The sequence below is a fragment of the Lemur catta genome, chromosome 19 (genome assembly GCF_020740605.2).
Source record: "Lemur catta isolate mLemCat1 chromosome 19, mLemCat1.pri, whole genome shotgun sequence".
NCBI lineage: Eukaryota > Metazoa > Chordata > Mammalia > Primates > Lemuridae > Lemur > Lemur catta.
This window is the reverse complement of record NC_059146.1, coordinates 29,289,869-29,309,878: the sequence shown is the minus strand read 5'-3', so window position 1 is coordinate 29,309,878 and position 20,010 is coordinate 29,289,869. Positions and strand designations below refer to the sequence as shown.

Here is a 20,010-nt window from a genome sequence, read left to right as displayed (position 1 = left end):
GCTGGGACTACAGGCATGCACCACCATGCCTGGCTAATTTTTTCTATATATTTTTAGTTGTCCAGCTAATTTCTTTCTATTTTTAGTAGAGACGGGGGTCTCACTCTTGCTCAGGCTGGTCTCGAACTCCTGAGCTCAAACGATCCGCCCGCCTCGGCCTCCCAGAGTGCTAGGATTACAGGCGTGAGCCAGGGGTGAAGACTTTAAACCCACAATCCTGGAGAGGAGAGCGGGATGGCCCTTCCTGGGTGGGGCCAGGGCGGTTAGGGCTGTCAAACCCGATACACGGGAAAGGCAAGGCCGGGTGAACCCAGGTGCCCCTCCCCGGCAGAGGGCAGGGGGTAGCAGTTGGCCTGGTGGGAGTGGGTTCCCCAGGACACAGGCGACCCGACACGTGGCTACCTCCGGATTATTTTATTCACATGGCTTGTGTGATACAGGCGCTCCTGCAGGCACAGGCACCCCCACCCCCGCCCCGCCTGGCCCTCTGGGGTTAGTGCTAGTTATGTCACACACAAAACGGGGGGAGGGGGCAGTGGGAAGACAGGAAGGGAGTCTCTACCTGCCCAGGGGCTTCACACAGCGGCAGCCTGAGCCCCTTCCATCCTCGCGGGGCCTGGAGCCCCTGTCTCTGAAAACCCCACGCTAGGCAGCCGGACCCTGAATCCACCTTCCTCCTGGTCCCCACTCCCACTCCGGGCCTTGGGGCTCAGGGACACCCTGGGGAAGCGGAACTTGGGTGACTTCTCCCCGATAGGGGACTTGGGGGCTGCCTCACCCTCCTGCCCCCTTGAGGCTTTAGAAGGGGCTGCCAGACCCACACGTGGCAAGCGAACCCGGCCCCGGCCCCGGCGTCCCAAGGCCCCTTCCCCACTGCCTTCTTCCTCCTCTTCCTCGGGGCTGGGGGAGCCTTCCCCAGTGACCGTCTCACCTTGGCTGAAGCCCACTCGGGGCAGCCTAAGTTTGGGGCTCTTGGCCTTCTCACCCTCCTCCACCCCCTCCTTGGCCCGCACCAGGCCAAACCGGGGCAGCCGCACCTTGAGCTTGTGTCCGGCATCCCCCTCGCCTTCTGCCACCTGGTACTCGGCGTGGCTGCCCACGGCGGGTGGCGAGAGCTCCACATCGGGCAGCGAGAGGTGGAAGGTGTGCTCAGCCCCTGGGGGCTGGTCCTCGGCCCCCACGGCCCCCGCCCCAGCCCCGGCCCCCAGTGTGGGCAACTTCAGCCTCAGCCCACCCTCGCCTGTGGCTGCCTCACCCCCCTGCACCTCCCGGCTCAGCCCCACGTCCAGCTCAAGCTGGGGCACTGTCACGGTGGGCATCTTAAAGACACCCTCACCCACCAACAGCTCCCCACCTGCCGCCTGGGCTCCAGGCAGAGACAGGGTCACCTGAGGCACCTGGACCCTGTAGCCTGCTGTGCCCTCTGCCGAAGGGGCTGTACCCTCAGCCTGCTTCCCCAGGGCACCCGCCTCCCCAAAGCCGGTCAGCTCCACCTGCGGCAGGGAGATGCCCAGTGGCGGCACCCTCAGCACCCCCTCATGGCCCTCAGTGACCACCTGCCTGGTTGTGGACGCCTGCAGCCCTGACAGCCGCATTCCGCTGACACCCACTGCTCCGTCTGCCCCGCCTTCCTCCTGGGCCCCCAGTGTGACCAGCTCCACCTCAGGGATCTTAAGCTGCCCAGCGGCGAGCTCTGGCTTTTCCCCGGGGCTGACGCGCCCACCCTGGACTTCTGCTTCCTTCCCGCGAGCCAGCCCAAAGGAGGGCATCTTCAGCTTGGGCATCCTCACCCGCCCATCCCAGCCCCAGCCCTTGCCCTCCAACTCAGCTGCCCCCGGCACTAGTTCTCCTGCCTCGGTGTCCCGGCCTCTGACCCCAAACTTGGGCAGAGCAAACCTAGGCCCCTTGAGCTTGACGTCGGCCCCTGCCACCTCCACCTTGCCTGCGGGCAGATGGGCATCCAGGCTGAGCTGCGGGATGGACAGGTCGAGGGCAGGCAGCAGGCCTGCCTCCCCTGCCACTTTGGCCTCAGCCTCCGTCCCCACCCGAGCCTTGGGGAGTGAGATGGCGAACTTGGACACCTTCAGCTTGGTGGCTCGCCCAGCCCCCTCAGCCTCTGCCTTGGCCACCTTTGGCCCTGAGAGTCCAAACTTGGGCAGGGAGAACTTGGAGGAGGGCTTGACCTTCATCTCCATCATCTCTGGCCGCTCTTCCTCCGCTCCCACTGTGGGCAGTTGTGGAGTAACGATCTCCACGGAGGGTACTCGGAAGCCCAGTTCCCCGACCCCTGCTGCCACCCCCAGGCCCTCCGCCCGCTCCCCCTTGCCCACTTCAGCTGCTGGGGCCTGTCCCTCCAGGCTGAGGACCCCCGGCAGATCTAGCTCCACTGAGGGCAGGGTGAGAGAGGGGACACCCACACGAGCCTCGCCACCCACCTCTGGCTGTAGACAGGGAAGTGTCACCAGCTTCCCCGAGACCTCAGCACCTGCCTCACCTGGCTTGCCTCGTGATGGGGACCCTGCCCTCCCTAGCTTGGGCATGGTCATCTTGGGCATCTTGAAGCCAAATTCCACCCCCTCTGCCTGCTCTGCCCCTTTTAGCTGCACCTCTGGAGCCTTGGGCAGCTTCACCTCTGGCGCCTTTGGAAGATGCACATCTGGGACCTTTGGCACTTGCATTTCCGGCAGCCGAATCTCTGACACCTTTGGCAGCTGCACCTCTGGGAGGTGCACATCGGGCACGGCCATCTCAGGCACCTTGGGGAGTTTTATCTCCGGGAGCTTCACCTCGGGGAGCTTCACCTCGGGGACTTTCACCTCTGACACCTTCGGCAGCTGCACCTCTGGGAGAGGCACATCAGGCACGGCCATCTCAGGCACCCTGGGGAGTTTCATCTCTGAGACTTTTGGCAGCTGCACCTCAGGGAGTCGAACCTCTGGCACAGCCATCTCAGGCATCTTTGGGAGTTTCATCTCTGGAACTTTAGGGAGTTGCACTTCGGGGAGGTGCACGTCGGGAACAGCCATCTCGGGCACCTTTGGGAGTTTCATCTCAGGGAGCTTCATTTCTGGCACTTTCGGGAGCTGCACTTCTGGGAGGTGCACATCTGGCACGGCCATCTCTGGCACCTTCGGGAGTTTCATTTCAGGAAGTTTCATCTCAGGCACCTTCGGGAGTTTCATCTCGGGGAGCTTCATCTCGGGGGCTTTCGGCAGCTGCACCTCTGGAAGCTGCACCTCGGGCACAGCCATCTCTGGCACCTTTGGGAGTTTCATCTCTGACACTTTCGGGAGCTGCACCTCTGGGAGTCGAATCTCTGGAAGGGCTGCCTCGGGCACTTTTGGGAGCTTGACCTCAGGGGCCTTGGGGAGCTTCACTTCAGGCCCCTTGGGCACCCTGACCTCAGGCCCTGGCACTCCGATGCCGAAGGAGGGCATCTTGATGGTGGGCAGCTTCAGCTTGCTCTCAGCAACGGCTTCCGGGGCAGCGGGCCGGGGCTCCAGGAGAGAAATCCCAAAGGTGGGCATTCGAAGTCTGGGACCTTTCACCCTGGCCTCAGGGATGCCTTTGGCCACCTTGGCCTCAGCAACTTCTTTTGCTCGAGCCCCAAAGCGGGGGAAACTGAGGCGAGGCATCTTCAGGGCCACTTCAGGTGCCTCTCTCCGGGCCTCCACTTCCGCACCTGGCAAGGCCAGGTCCACCCCCACAGTAGGTGCTGCCACATCCAGGGTGGGCACCGTCACGGCCACAGCCCCTTCCCGGGTCTCCAGGCAGGGAAGTGTGGGCAGAGTGGGCAGTGAGGGCAAGGTGGGCAGCTCCACTTGGGGCACCTGGATCCCTACAGCCGGGGGCTCCACAGCAGGTGCAGCTGGGGCTCCTAGCCCAACAGTTGGCAGGTGGAGGGCAAAGCCACTGACTGCCTCTGCTAAGGGGGCCACTTTGGGTGCTGGGACCTGGGGGACAGCCACCTCGGCACCTGGCAACCGGGGCCCAACCAGCTCCACCTGGGGGGCTGTGAAACGGGCTCCTGCTGGCACCTCAGCCTCTACTTTGGCCTTCCTGGGAGGAGGAGCGGCGGCCGCCAGCCGGGCTGCCTGAGCCTCTTCAGCCACTTCTCGTACACGCAGCCGAGGCAGCTGCAGGCGCCGGCGGGCAGGGGCGGCTGGGACAGGACCCTTGGCAGCCTCGGCTTTGAGGCCCCGACGCAGACGGGAGAACTTGGGAAAGGAGAACTCGACGTCAACAGGGGCCAGGTCAGCAGGGGCCCCCAAGGCCCCGGGCACCAACACCATCTTCTTCTTCTTCACAGGGGACAGACTCTGGATGTTCTGGGGAGAGAGGAGAGAGGCAGGAGGCGGTGGGACAGTGGGAGGCCAGGAGTGGACAGGAAGAGCCCCACTGGTATTGTACCAGGCTGGGGATGTGCTGGGTCAAGTATCACCATCACCACTTCCTGCCTGTCATTTCACTATTAGTGCTGGGGAAGGCAGACATTCATTTAGAATCTTGAAATGAGTCAACAGGAGTGTAGCAACTGGGACCCAAGACTTCTAGGTTCTCATCCCGGATTTTCCCCAACACCTTCTTTCTAGAGATGGGGAAACTGAGGCGCAGGGGGGAAAGAAACTTGTTCAGGGTCACTCAGCAGTAACTGAGCAGTGCTCAGGCTGGGAACCTGACTTCCTTGGTTCCAAGTACCCTGGTTCAGGACATCTAGGAAGCCTGGATCCAATGGTAGAGATGAGGGCCCTGGTGTGGGGTGGGTGGGTCCCCCGGGTTCCCCTCCCTTGCCTTCCTTTTCCTTGCCCCCCCTCCCAGGGAGGAGTTTAGGAGAGGAGAACAAGGGGCAGAGGGTGGGATTAGCGTTGGGTTAGTGACAAGACAGAGGGCAAGGCTGGCCCACCGTGGCAGGGAATGGGGTTCACGGCGCAGAGACGGGATCGCTGGGGCATTCCAGGGCCGGGGCCGGGCTAAGCACGCGTACCAGCTTGGCCACCTTGGCCCGCGGGCCCTTGATCTCGTAGCCGGCCACTGTACCAGGCCGCAGCGCCAGGTCCCCGGTGGGCACAGTGCGCTTCAGGCAGAAGGAGACCTTGTAAGGCTCGGCGCATTGTAGCAGGCGTAGTGCGTCCTCGTACTTGAAGTTCTCAAAGAACACGCGGGCGCTCAGCAGCTGGTCTCCTGCAGGCGAGGTGGAGGCGGGCAAGGTGTGGGCGTCTCCTGGCTCCCCTGGGGCCTGGTTCTGCCCACTTCCTCGGAGCCCGCCAGGTAAGGCCCCGCCCCAACCTTTGGCCCCTCCTATCCCCAGCGCGCGTCTGAGGTCCGGACACTTGAGAACGAAGCCCCGCCCCATGGCCTCAAGCCCCGCCCCTCCCGCTGCCGCGCTGAACAAATCCACGCCCACTCAGGTCACGCCCGTCGCCTTTCCACTCCTCTACCCCAACCTTATGTTTAATATACTGCCTTTTCTTCCTTTAGTGAGAGAACAGACTCAGAAGGGACCTTCCAGAAGCTCCCAAACCATCTATTCACCTCCTTGCTCCTATAGGGATTGACTCTACTCTCCCTCCTGTTCCTTAGGGATGAACTGTCCCCACTCCTAGCTCAGGACAATTCCTCCATCACCTTCTCAGGGTCATCCTCCAGCAATTCTCCCCTCTTCCCATGTCATAGGTTACCCCTCTTTTCTGCATTATTCCCATCAACATACACACATATTATTATTTCTCCCAAAAGAAAGGTTAGTTGTCTTGGCCAGGCAGGGCAGCTCATGCTTGTAATCCCAGCACTGGGAAGCCGAGGCGGAGGACCGCTTGAGGCCAGGAGTTCAAGACCAGACTGGGACTGGGCAACATAGCAAGACCCTGTCTCTAAAAAATTAAAAAAAAAAATTAGCTGGGCGTGGTGGTGCATGCCTGCAGTCCCAACTACTCGGAAGACTGAGGCAGGAGGATTGTTTGAGCCCAGGAGTTTGAGGCTGCAGTAAGCTGTGACCTTGCCACTGCACTCCAGCCTGGGTGACAGAGCGAGACCCTGTCTCAGAAAAAAAAAAGTTATCTTGATCTCTCTCCACAGGAGCTCCTGCCCCATTTATCTGTTCATCTTGACAGCAAAATGCATTGAGTTGTCTAGCAGCATTTATTTCCACTTCTCCAATGACATTTCCAACCTCACCTCCCCACATAGACACACACAGTCACACAGACGCACACACACACACCCCTGAACTGCTGCTCTCAAGTCCCAGCAGTGACCTCTGTAGCTAAGTCCCATATTCAAGTCCCAGGCTTCATCTGCTTGGACCACTCAGCATTTCACCCAACTTCACCCTCTCCTTCATCCACTCCCTTCCCTTGGCTTCCGGGGGCCACACCACCTGGACCCTCTCTGGAGGTTCCTTCTCAGCCTCCATCAATGGTTCCTTTCCATCTCCCTGACTTCTTAAAGACATATTGCCCCAGGGTTCAGGCCTTGGAACCTTTTCATTCTCTGTTCACATGGTTCAGTCACCTCTTGGGAATTCTTGGGAAGCTCATCCAGATTCAGGATTTTATTATATTTTATTTTTGAGAAAGAGTCTCGCTCTGTCACCTGGGCTAGAGTGTGGTGGCATCAGCCTAGCTCACAGCAACCTCAAACTCCTGGGCTCAAGCGATCCTCCTGCCTCAGCCTCCTGAGTAGTTGGGACTACAGGCACATGCCAACACAACCAGCTAATTTTTCTATTTTTAGTAGAGACGGGGTCTCGCTTTTGCTCAGGCTGGTCTCGAACTGCTGACCTCAAGTGATCCTCCTGCTTCAGCCTCCCAGAGTGCTAGGATTACAGGCATGAGCCACTGCGCCTGACCTGGATTCAGATTTTTGAAGATCATAAATCTGCTGACAGCTCCCAAGTACATCTCTCCAGCCCAGCACTCTCCCCTCCACCCTAGACCCATATACCCAGCTGCACCTCCACATCTCCACCTGGATGTCCAAAAGACACCTCTCATTTAACAAATACAAACTGTACTCATGGCCTTCCTTCTCCAAACGAGTGCCAGCCCCAGTGTTCCCCTTTTGTGGGACTAGCAACTCTATCCTCAGGTCAACCCCCCCGCCAGATGCATCCTTGATAACTCTCTTCCATCACATCCCACATCCAGTCCTGAAGGCTCCTCCTTCAAAATATATCCACAATCTGAATCCTTCTCTTTGCCTCCAACACCATTTTGGTCCTGATCATCACCATCTTTTACCTGGATAATCAAAGTAGTCACCTTGTTGGTCTCCCTGCTCCCAACCCTGCCCTCCTACCTGCTACTTTAATGCAGCAGTTCAACACTCACCTCTGTTCACAACCCTCACAGAATGAAAGCCAGAGTCCTCAACCACACCCTGTAAAGTCCTCTAAAAATTGCCCTTTCCCTTACCTTCCTGACCTCATCTTTTACTCTTCTCTTCACTAATTCTATTGCATCCATACTGGCTCCCTTGCTGTTCCTCCAACACTCTCACCTTCGGACATTTGCCGCAGCTGTTCCCTTTGCCTGGAATGTTCTTCCAGATGGGCACATAGCTTGTTCCCTTACCACCTGCAGCCTTTTCACCTCTCCCTACCCACCCTGCTTAAAAATGCAGCTTTTATTCTGGCATCTGTAGCACATATTGCCTTCTAATTTACTAGGCATTTCACTTATTATTTTTTATGTCTCTGTCCACTAGAATGTAAGCTCTATAAGTGCAAGGACTGTTGTCTGTTTTGTTCACTGCTGTAGCCCAAGCACCTAAGATAATGTCTGAAATAGAAGGCACTTAATAAATACTTGTTGCATGAGTAAATCACATCAGCTTCATCCATGTTTCCTAAAACATCCCTCACTTACTAAGTTGTTAACTCCACCCCTTTTCTCCTGTCCCAACAACAAAAACATTAACTAGCATTTATGCAGCACTATGTGCCACTTAGCTATGCGCTAAGTGTTTCCAAATAGTGACTCATTTAATCTCCATAATAACCCTGTGAGGTCAGTACTAGAATTAGTCCCATTTTAGAGATAAGAAAACCAAGGCACAGACAGATCACAAGCTAGTAAAACGGAGGATTTGGGATTCGAACCCAGACAATGAACCTCCGGAGCCGGTTCCGAACAACTACGATGCCGGCAAAGCTCCGCCCCAAGCCCCTAACCCCGCCTCTTGGTCGCTGGCCACGCCCACACGCCCGTGTCAGTTTTAGCCTCCCTTGGGACCCAGGGCAGCCTCCTAACCCCGCCCCCGCAGGCCGGCCCCGCCCACCTTCCTGCAGGCTGAGACTCCTGGCGGCGGGCGAGTCCTCGCGCAGCTCGCGGATGAAGATTCCTTCTTTGCCGCCGCCCGCTACGTTGATGCCGCTGACCCCGGTCTGCGCCTCTGTCTCCACGATGATCTCCACCAACTCCGCCCGCCTCAGCTCCTGCAGAGGGCGGCGAGGAGTCGCCACGGGGCACCAGGGCTGGACCTTGTCCCGAGCCTATCGTAGCGCTTAAAAGCGGCTCTGAGGCGGGTCCCCCAGGCACGTGGCCCTCGGCACGGCCCGGGAAGGACGTCCGCGCCATCCACTCTTGCATCTCGCCTTTAAGCAAGCGCGGGCACCACTCGCTCTCCAGGACCCGCGTCGCTGTTAAATAGCTCGCCGTTTGGCTGCCTCTCCGAGCCCCGAGGGCAGCGGTCGGAAGGGGGCCGGGTGGGGACAGCGAGAGGGACCTGAGTTGTATGTAAATTAGAGGCGGGGCCAGGACGTGGGGGCGTGTCCAGCTCGGGAGGGCGGGGCTCGGGGTTTGGAGCTGGGTCCGAGAGCACAGGAGGGAGAGGAGGGGCCAAAGATACGAGGAGGGTGTGGCCAGAGTTTGTGCGGGGGTCATTCGCACCTGGGGCGGAGACCCATACTTTAAGCATGGGACTGAGCTATGGGGCGGGGCTTTAATAACAGCAGAACAAGGGGTAAGGTTGAGGGTGGGATTCCGAGGAAAGGGCTGGACCCTTAAAACGTGCAGGATGGTGGGGATGGGGAGTGGGATTTGCCTTCCTGCAGGCTTGAATGTGTGTGAGAATGTGCTCTATTGTGGACTCTATGACCCAGAGACCTGCATGACACCCACGGGAGAGGGAATCCAATGAAGGGGGGTGCGTGGGTAATGAATGGTGGACCCGCAGACATGGCATTCCTGGTATTTACTGTAAATGGTGCAAACTGGCCCTGGCCCAGCAGCGCACTGTGGAATTCACTTAGCGGCTTCCCAGAAAAGGCATCCAATCTGCTGTGTGTCTAGGGGAAAATCTTGCCCTCTCTGGGCCCATATCCCTACTGTAAAGGGTATACTGGAAGAAGTCTCTGTGAGCTGAAGCAGCAGGGATCTGAGCGGACACTAATGGGCAGGGCATCGAGGCCAGCATGGACTGGAATTGAGCCCAGGGCTCAGAGGGGAAAGCAGGTCTGGGCCAGATGCCCCACAGCAGTGGCTCAAGGGACTAGAGGGCTGGACAGGACAATGTGGGTAAGAACGGTTGTGGCAAGGGCAGCAGGGAACAACAGGATGACCATCAACACCACCCTTTGGCTTAGCCGGCCCTGGGCTAAGCATTTTATGTGCAGCATCTCATTTCATACTTCCCGAGGTCTTGGGCAGTCACAGAGGAGGACACTAAGGCCCAGAGAGGTGAGGTGACTTGCCTAATGCCCCACAGCAAGTTAAGTGGCTGGGCCTTAAACTTAGGTGTATAACCCCAGAACTCACAGGCCATCCTGTAGGCAGAGACCTCCTCGAACTTTACCTCCCTGCTTGCCATCCCCAGCCTCAGCCTGGCTCCAGTGAAAGTAGACCCACTCTGTGCCTGGCACACAGTAAGACACCGACAATGCCAATGCTCTATCTCAATAATAGTGACAGCAGCTAACATTCAAGGAAGCTTCCTTGGCACCAGACTTTGTGCAAATGGCCCCAGTGTGGATCCTCAAACCACTCAGAAGGGAGGAACATTACCCCATTTCACTGATGGGGAAACTGAGCACCAAAGAGATAAGGTAACCTGCCCAGGGTTTGACAGCTGGAGTGGTAGGGTTGGAGTTCGAGCCCATGGGTCCAAGCCCATGTCCTTAACCCTTACACTATATGGCCTCTTCTAATACAGGTTTTCTGCAGGATTTTCTTTAGCTCACTATTAATTTAACTCCTTTATCCTTCAATGAATTAGCTGCATTGAGTCTTGGTCTATGCCAGGAACTACACTAAGCACTTTAGGTATGTTAATTTTTTCTTCTCACAGTGACCCATAAAATAAACCCTGTTGCTGTTTCCATTTCACAGATGGGGAGACTGAGGCACAGAGAAGCCAGAAAATGTCTCCTGGCTGCCCTAGTCTGCTCCCCACCAATGCCCCACAAGTTCCCCTTGCAGGACACGTCACTCACCTCGGCACTCCGGCTCCTGGCCTCCATGACACTGCTGGGAGTCACCTGGGCCCCGGGCTCCTGTTTCTTCTCCCCCTTCTGCTGCAGGACCAGCTTCAGTTCCGCATGGAGCAGCTGCCTCTGAGCCTGTGGGGGACGGGGGTGGAGGCTTGAGGCCAGGAGGGGATGAGAGGTGGAGGCCACGCTCCTAGGAGGAGGGCGGGGTGGGTATCCGGAGAGGAGAAGGCCCCCCCCACCCCAGCTGTCCTCTCACCGCTGCCTCAGCACAGGCACCCCCTCCTAACAGGAGCCCAGCCCGAGGTGCTGCACAGCTGTCTGCAGGGCTCGCACCCTTCTTCTGGGGTCTTGCTGCCTGCCAGGGAAAGACCAGGGCATGAGGCTCCAAGCGGGCCAGGGAGGGCAGGGGAGGGGCATGTGGCACTAGCCAGGGCTCACCTGAGGGTCACCTCCAGCTCCTTGGGCCTCCTGGGTCCGGGGCTCTAAGAAGAGTAATGTGAGCAGTATCACCGTCTAACACCCACTGATTGCTCCTGAGTGCCTGACTCTTCCTGCGCTGTCAATATCCTGTCCCCATTGTGCAGGTGGGGAAACTGAGGCTCAGAAGATCTATATCTAACAGCCAAAACTGACTCATAGGCCTGTCTGACAGGAGACCCCTGTGCCAACTGCCTCCGCCGACTGAGGGGGCCAAATTCACTATAAAATAACTGGAATCGCTCCTATGTACTCCCAGTGGGTCAATCAGCTCACCTTGCTGTGCGTCAGTTTCCTCTATAAAATGAGAGACTGAGAGTACTTACCTTGCGGGGCTGTTCTGAGGATAAAGTGAGTTAACAAGTATAAAGTGCCAGGCCGCGGTAGGTGCCATATAAGTACTTGCTATCATTATTATTACTAAGAACGTCCTCTGGGTCTTGACCTCGTGTCAAATGCCCTACTGGGGTCATTGCACAGGAACCTCAGAACAGCCTTGTAAGGTCAGTACTACTAGCAAGCCCATTACAGAGAAGATACTTGAGGCTAGGGGAAGGGATGTCACTAGCCCAGGTCACAAATGGCTAAGCCAGGACTTGAACTTGTCAGAAAGCTCCAGCCCCTCCTATGGACAGTAAGAATAACTGATGGGTAGTGAGTGGTTACTATTCGCCAGTCCCTGAGCTAAGACCTTCACCTTCTACCTCACCTCGGAAAACCCCACCCTCTGAGAGACCAGGAGAACTTGCTCCAAGGTCACACACGGCACCGGCAGAGGAGCAGAGCAGGGATTCGCATGCAGCCCCCCACCAGGCCCTTCTGGGGACATGGAGGTGGAAATTGTCTCCCCCAACCTCTGACTCTGGGCTTGTCCTCACGGCCCCCACCTGGCATGCCAACCCGCCAACCCCTACTGCACAGGGAAAGGTCAGGCCTCACGCGGCACATTCCCTCACACAATGGCCTGTCTGCTGTGCCCAGTCACATTCCGCCCCTGCCCACCCACCCCGGCCACACAATGGCCCTTCATAGCCCACCACTGGCCAGGACAGAGGACATGCGGACCCCTCAACACTCCCACAGCACCCACTCCACTGGCGGTCCCCCACAGTATCAGAGAGCTCCTCTCTGGATCTCCTAGGGGTCCTGGTCTGTGTGTCCTTCCCCAGCCTCCCCTCTGAGCCCCCCCCCCACTGCCCTTCCAAGCGGGGGGCAGGCCTCTCCCCAGCTGTCTCCCATGCTTGAGGCATTTCCTCTGAACTGGGCCATATGCTGGCTGGGGTGGCTATTACAGGGGTGGAGACTGTGGCTCACAGAGGGGAAGGAACCTGCCTGGAGTCACACAGCCAGGAAGGGACAGAGCCAGGGCCAGTGCCCTTGACCCCTATTCTGCACCGTAACTTGCACTGGTGGCTCTGAGCGCTGGGGCAGGAGCTGGGTTGGGCAGGAGGGATCGAGGGTGCCAGAAACACATTTTTAGAGGGACCTCATTGATGCCAGGCCAGGCAGGCGCTTTACAAACTTGGTCTCGTGGGACCCCATTTTACTGATGAGTAAAAGAGAGTTAAGAGACAGGCTATCACGGTGACAGAGTAGGGACTTCAACGCACGTGTGCAAGCTAACTCAGTTCCTTATCCAGGACAATGACACAACATAGCATCCTGAGCCAGGGGTGGGGGAAGCCTGGGCCTTGCAGGCGGTGGTGGAGATGCAGGAAGGGTCTCCTGGGCCACAAGATCTCTGGTCCAGGCCCAAGCAGTGCGGGTCACACCCAGAGCCTGGCACAGGAACTTCAGGCAGGGCGGGGGCAAGAGAGAGACAGTGCCCTCCTTCCTCATCCCTGCCCGGGACCGGCGCCCAGCCCAGATTATATTTAGCCCAACTGTGCCCTTCCTGAGCTGCGTACCCAGCTCCTGGGGTAAGGTGGGGGCAGCTTCGGAAGGAAACCCACCCCACCCCGGGCACTTCATGTTCCCAGCTCTGCCCATCCCACTAGGCAGGGGAAGGAGGGGTGGGGAGGTTCCTAGGGGGTCCCTGACTTGTGTGAGGGGAAGATCTAATGGGGCCTCCCTGGTGAATCAAGGCCAGGTAGAATCCTCTAGATGCCAAAAACCCATTTCTTGGGCAGTCACTGTGGCACTGCCCTGGTCCAAGCCTGGGCTTCCAGAATTCCCAGAATCCTTGTTTCTTGAGCACTTACTATGTGCTAAGATCCTTCCCTGCCGTGGCTCATTAAATCTTTGTAACACCTCCTTGGGGTGTGTGCAACTTAGATATCCATTTAAGGTGCTACTCATGCCCTGCAGAATGGCTGGGAGAGAGGGGTTGTCGTTTGGGCCCTGGGCCCTTCAGCTGAGCTGGGGCTTGCTGAGGAATCAGCTGAGGGTTTTGCCTTCTGGCCCTTTCCCCCACTTGCTACGCCAACCTCACTTAGGAATTCTGCCTTGGTTTTCCCCAACCACCAGTGATCTGGTGCCCTCAGCAATGGGTGTCGGGGGTTGACTAGTCCAGGGTGCTGAACACTATCTGAGGCCATCTACTTGGGGACGGGAGGTGTGAAGGTGGTGGCCTCTGGCTACCTGGGTTAGTCCCTGGTCCAGCACTTCCCAGGGGTGAGTGCCTGGGCGAGGTCCTTCACCTCTGGGGCCTCAGTTTCTTCATTTGTAAAATGGAGCCAACAGAGTGGCTTTGAAGATTTGTGAGATAACAGAAGGTACTTAGAATATTCCCAGTATATGGAAAGTGCTCAATTAATATAATCTCGTCTCTGACAGCAACACGGAGCATACGGAGAGAGGGGGCTGGGCACCTCACAGTGTCCCATACCCAGCCTCTGCTCCTCAGTGGTCCCCACTAGCCTCCCTACCAAAGGGGAACTTTGGCTGAGGGACAAAATCCAGCTCAGACACCAGCCTCCCGCCGACAGCATCAACGCCACCTCCCAAGCACCCTGTTTCAGGGACCAGAAAGTCTGCCTCACCCCAGGCATCCTGCCCTAGCTCTTTGATAGCAGAAACTCATTTGCTCTCATGCCAGCCCTGTAAGGTGGCCTCCTGACACCAGCCCATTTTAGAGATAGGAAGGCAGAGGCACAAAGGGTGAAGTATCTTGCCCAAGGCTGCACGGCCAGAAAGGAGGAGGAAGTTGGGATTTGAACCCAGGGTCTGGCTCTAAAGTCTATGCCTTTAACACCTTCACCACACTGCCTCCTGAGCCCCAGGCGCCACCCAGCACCTCCCAGGACCCTAGATCTTAGTCCCACAGTTTCTCAGCCTGGCCAGGGAGGGGACCAGCCGGCTGATCTCTTACCACTGGGCCTCCAGACACCTCCAGAGCTCCCGGTCCGTCTGCTCAGCCCGAGCCCTAAGCTGGGGGGGAAAAGGAATGGGGAGGGGGAGGAGAGGGAGCCCCCAGCCATTGGCTGCCGAGGCGTGACGTCACCAGAGGGTGGGTGGTGGGGAAACAAACATCCCCTCTTCCAGCTGCATCCATGCACAAGGGGGTGGGGAACACGAGACAGCCACAGCCGCCTGTCCTTTGCCTGGGCTGAGACTTCCACCATGAGCCCTGCTTCGGGGACTTGCACGTTACTACCCCCCCCTTAGAGTCCTAGCACCCCACCCACCCCACCATTTCCTGACTCCTGGACCCAGGCATGGGGGCCTCTAAGATAAATTCCTTCCGCTCCTTCTCACTGTCAGTTGAGGTTCAAATCCCAGCTCAGCCACTTCCTGGCTGTGTGACTTCCAGCAAGTCACAGCTTCTCTCTGGGGCTCAGTTTACCACTGACATGAGGATGGTAAGAGTGCCCACCTCGTGGGGTTGTTGTGAAGATTAAATGAGTTAAAGGAGGCTAAAAACATAAAACAATGCCCAGCACGGAGTGAGTGCTACTCACAGTTTGTATTATTGTTATCACACAAATTAGGCTGCTGGCTAGTCTTGTCAGTGGCTTTTGGCCCCTTTTGAGTGAAACTGGGCATAGGGGAGCCCCATTTCTCTGTTTAATGCAGTTGCCATTTGGGGAGACACCTGTCACATATGATATATTGCGCTGGGCACCAAAGCTCTGCCACTGAACCATGGGTGTAAGGTGGCCCGATTTATAACTACGCAGACAAGGGCTGGTATAGTTGGGGTCCAGTCCCCATTCTGTTGGACCACAAGACCCCTCTACATTCTTCTGTCCCCCCATTTCACAGATAAAGAGGTCCAGAGAGGGCAAGTGACTCTCCAAGGTCCCCCACAGCAGGCAATTGGCAGCAGCTCAGATTTGAACCCAGCCCTGCCCAACTCCCAAACCAAGGCCGCCAGGCCTCACCCCTATCCCTTGCCCCTGGCCGGGCCCCCAGCCTGGCCTCCCTGACTCACCAGACCCCGGGGGGCGGCACAGGGAGCACAAGTACCCCCACATGCCCCTCGAGCCCACCCGGCTGCTGCCTCGGACGCTCGCCGTTCTCTGAGCCCAGGCCCCAGGCCTGGGCCGGGCTGAGGCTGGGGGATTACCCCCAAAGCACATGTCAGCAGCTTCTGCCCCATTGTCCAGCCAGGCGCAGACACCAGGCCCCCACCTCAGTCGGCACCCTCACCCCTCACGCCAGCTCGGGTGGCCCCTCTGCAGACCTATCCCCAGCCCCCCACTGAGGGCTTGGGGCCTACTTCTGAGAGCATGGGGGACAGGCCAGGATGGCAGGATCCCAGAATGCTGGGGACCTCCCCCCTTCTCTCTGAAATGCCCCCTGCCCACTCTCAGCCACCAGGGAAGGCAGGAATGTGCTGAGCTCTGGGAAATGCCTTCCAGGCCTGGCAGCAGCTAAGGGTGGGGTGTGGCCGGAACCCTCCTCCCCAGGGGTGGAAGGGATGGTGTGGCCAGGGCTCTTGACGGGCCTGAAGAGACCCTCACTTCACTGCAATCTCTCTCATTCATTGATTCACTCCAACATTCATTTGTTCATTTATTCATTCAACAAACATTCCCAAGCCCTTGTTTGGTGGTAGGTCATTTGTCGGGCACGAGGGACACCAACAGACCTAACTCCACCCTGGGGGGCAGACTCAGGAAAGGATTCGTACAAGAGGTGACATCTGAAGTCAGACCAGAAGGCTGAGGAGAACGGAGCCAAGGAAAAGGGCAGGGCAGAGGGACAAACATGGGCAGAGGACCAGCGGTGAGAAAGGGAGCAGTCCTTTCTTCAACGTCAGCAAACATTCAGCGAGCACCTGGTCTTGTGCCCAGGCCCTTGCTGGATGGTGCTGGGGACACTGTGTGACCGAGATGGCCCAGGCCTGCTTTCACAGAGGTCACAGTCCAACAAGGAACAAGCCCAGAATGATGAGGCTGAGAGGCGGGAATCACAGGCACAGTGGTCACAGCCTTGATGGGGCGCCCAGGAAAGGTGTCACCCCAACCTAGGAAGAGAGGGCAGGGAGTGCCTCCTGGAGGAAGTGGCGTTTGAGTTGGCACCTGAAGGATGTGTAGGAGTTAATGCAAAGCCACGGGCGGTGAATGAATGAGAGTGTGTTTCGGGCAGCGGATTAGCCTGTGCAAAGGCCCTTTGAGGAAGTGGTTAATGTGACAGTGTGAGGAGAAGCTGTGAGGAGGTCCAGAGCTCAGCAGGGCCGCGACGAGGGACTGCGACTTTGTCCTGTGGGCCCTGGGTAAAGCTATGGGAGGGACAACGTAGAGCTGAGCTTTTAAGTACTTAGGGGTGGGACACGGCTGAGCTACAGGCCAGACTGGACGGGAGGAGGAAAATCCATCTCTCTCTGCTGAGGGTCAAACAGAAAAGGGACATTGACACACACTGTCCTGCCTCCCCCCTCCTCAGAGAGCAGAGATCCTTGCTCGTTTGCAGTCTCAGGGGAGAACATTCGATCGTTTGCTATTAGGTGTGATATTAACATTAGCCATATGCTTTCTGCAGATGCCCTGTCCCAGGGTAAGGAAGCCCCCTTTCCTCGCTGGCTGTGAGCGATGTCTCTCTGAGTGTCTCTGTCTGTCTTTGTGTCCCTGTATGTCTCAGTTCCTCTCTTTCTCTCTGTCCTTCTGCATTGCCTCTGTCTCTGTCTGTGTCTCTCTAGGTTTCTTTCTGTCTCATATTCTCTCTCTCCCTCACTGTCCCTCACCCGAGGGGGTGTGGCCATGGGAAGTTGAGTTTAGCGGGTGGCACCACTGTCCTGGTTCCAGCCAAGGCCACCTCAGTAAACACAGGACATCCTGCGGGGATGGGGAAGGAGGTGGAAGCTTCTCAGGGACCACCCTCTCCGGACCCAGTCAGAGCTAAGCAGGAGCCTCGGCCTGCCCCGCCCCGCCCCGCCCAGCTGCTGGGTCCAGCCAAGGGAAACGGTGTCTCCCTCGCCCCCCACCCTTCATGCCCACCCCTGCTTCCTGGTCCTGTCTTCTGAGCTCCAGTCCCAGGGGCCCAGCAGCTTCAATGCCCACCCTCCCAGCACCTTGCACCCACCGTATCCCTCCCTGGCCTCAGCCTCAACCCCAACCCTAGACCTGTTTCTTTCCCCAGTCCTCGTGTTAGACCCCTGAGCCTCATCCTAGACCCTTCCTCAATTGTGGGTCATCAGCTTCAGCCTGTCCACTGGGCCTCTTGAGTGTCCCTTCCCCTCTTCCCATCCCAATGGCTGCTCTGTCCCTCCCCAGGCTCTCCACCCCTGGGCTCCAGGCCTCCAGTCTCTCCCCCACCCCCCACCACTATACTCACCTGGCAAAGAGACTCTTTTACTTCATGTCTACCTAGTACCTTTAGAGTAAAGTCCCCTATCCAGGGTCTTGTGTGCCCTGGCCCCTGCTGGCCCCTCCAGTCGCAGCACTTACCTTACCACTTTCCTCCTCATTCCAGCCAAACCCAGCAGCTTAGAGATCCCTGAAAATGTAGGGTCCCTCGCCTCTTAGCCTTTGCACATGCTGTTCTCTTTCCCTAGAACAACAGCCCTTCCAGGTGGATACTATTACTATTCCAGTTTACAGATGAGGACCCTGAGGGTCAGAGAAGTTAAATACCTTGCCTAGAGTCACACAGCCGCAGAGTGACAAAGCTGGGGTCCAAACCCAGGGGGTCTGGCTTTCAGGCACAACCTCTTCTCTAAAGTGTATTGCTTCAGAACATCTCTGCGTTAGACTTCCGCAATGCACTGGGACTGCATACTGTAGGTGCTCAGTAAATGCTCAATGAATGGATGAATGGGTTAGGGGTCAAAGGTGAACCTTGGAAGGTGCAGGATTCAGATCCCAGAGGACTGGGGTATATCCTGAGGGCCCAGGGGACAGATGTGGTGAGATTTACCTTTTACATAGGGACAGGCACACAGTAGGTACTCATGAATCTTTGCTGAAGGAGAGAAGGAAAGAAGGGAGGGAGGAAAAGGAGGCCAAGGACATGTGGTCACAGCTCTCCCAGGTGTGTGGGGGAGAAAAGTGTGTGTGTGGTGGGGTGTTCCTGGGAATGCCTGTGGAGGGGAGCTGGCCTGGGGGGAGTCATGGCCGGAATACACAGAGGTTCTGTGAAAGGCAGTAGCAGCGCCAGGGCTGGCGGTTCAGCTAGGAATGGTGTGGGCCCTGGAATCTGCTGGCCGAGGTGGTGTGGTGTCCTGGGGTTGAGCGGCACACCAGAGCCAGGGAGCCTGCACAGCAATCCAGGGGGTCAGACACAGGGAGAGGGAGGCAGGTCCTCAGGCATGAGCTTTTCATAACTCCAGGGCACCGGGGGGAAGGGACTAGGGTTGATCTAGCCCATATGGTGCTTTTGTGCAAAAGACATGTCCCTTCCTCAAGGCATTCGACCCACATCTGCCAGAAAACTGCTGTAACAAATATGCAAATGGATGGTACCTGGGACATGCGTGGCGTCCCCTTAAATATGCAGCCTATGTGTAGAGCACAAGCTGTGCAACTGTATCTAGAGGCTCTGGGGAGAGGGAGCATCACTTGGCCAAGGAGACACAGGGGAAAGTGGGAGGGTCATTGACAGGTGGGCAGGCAGTCTGCATCGGTAGGTATCACAGGTCACTCCCCAGGTTGGCACTCAGAAACATCAGAAACAGGCCCTTAGGATGTTGTAAACAGAGAGTGTTAATAATTCCACACTGGGGGACCCCTTGACCACGGGACCGATCTCCAGGGAACTTGAGGCAGTGGTATCACAGAACCCCAGACTGGGCACCAGGGGGCGTTGCTGAGCTCACCCCAGGCTCCCAGGGTCTGGGTCTGGGGCAAAACTGAGTCTGAGTCGCAGCTGCCCCGCGGTTGGCGTCGCCGGGGGTTGGAGTCAGGCGCCTGGAAGACCCTCAGCCCGGGCGCCACCTCCCTGCACGCCATTTTCACCTCCCTTCCAGAAAAGGGCACAACTTCCTCCGCTCCTCCAGGAAGCTCCGCTCTGCCCGCCCCTTCCAGGACCCGGGGGCCGGACCGAGGCTCCCCGCCTCCCCCAGCTCCACCCCTGCTTCAGCCTCCCTGGAGCTTCCGGCCAGTGGGAGGTTCTGGGGCGCACGATCTGGGTGTCCCCTAGCCGGCGTTTCCCACTCTCAAGGCCCAGCTGGCTCCTCAGGTCACCTTCCAGCTCTCCGCTCCTTGCTGTCCCGACCCTCAGCTTTCACGGCGCCACTTCCCCGCCCCAACTGCCCCCCCCTGGCCGCCCTGCCCCCACGGCCGCCAGGAAGGACGCAGCCCGGGTCCCGCGCCAGGCCGCTGAGTGTGCGGCCCCTCCCAGCCGGGCCAGGAATGCGGCTGGACCGCGGGGGCGGCCGCTGACACCCGGCGCTGTGGCCGGCCCTGACACACGGGCAGTCAGGCAGGTGGCCCCGGCTCGCCTGGGCCTGAGTTTCCTCTAGAAGGAAAGCACAACTGCCTGCCCCTGAGCGCCCTCTTCTTAGTCCAGCCACCAAGCCTAGTGGCTTTATTTTGGGGACAGCGTCCAGGCTGCCCTATCCTCTGCCCAGTGAGAGATTTGAGACCGGGAGTGGATTTTATTTTTAAAAGCTGGCTGATGTCTTCCTTTCTTGCACCATTTTCCTGGTGATCTGACGGTGAGGGTTCCTTGGAGAGGCTCTGTCCAGCCTCCAGCTTTTTGTTTTTATTTCTGGACCATTCTGAAAG

The 20,010-nt window shown here is 57.9% G+C and overlaps 1 protein-coding gene across 1 annotated transcript; it reads right to left on the bottom strand.

Annotated features, from left to right (window-relative positions):
• Positions 1-399: 399 nt before the first annotated feature.
• PRX (periaxin) lies at positions 400-14,436 on the bottom strand. Its single transcript, XM_045531975.1, has 7 exons — positions 14,214-14,436; positions 10,865-10,908; positions 10,683-10,781; positions 10,430-10,555; positions 8,278-8,434; positions 4,985-5,181; positions 400-4,328 (listed from the first exon to the last, which is right to left on the bottom strand). Exons 1-7 carry the CDS (start codon positions 14,320-14,322, stop codon positions 576-578), a joined length of 4,485 nt encoding a protein of 1,494 aa, XP_045387931.1. The 5' UTR covers positions 14,323-14,436; the 3' UTR covers positions 400-575.
• Positions 14,437-20,010: the final 5,574 nt, after the last annotated feature.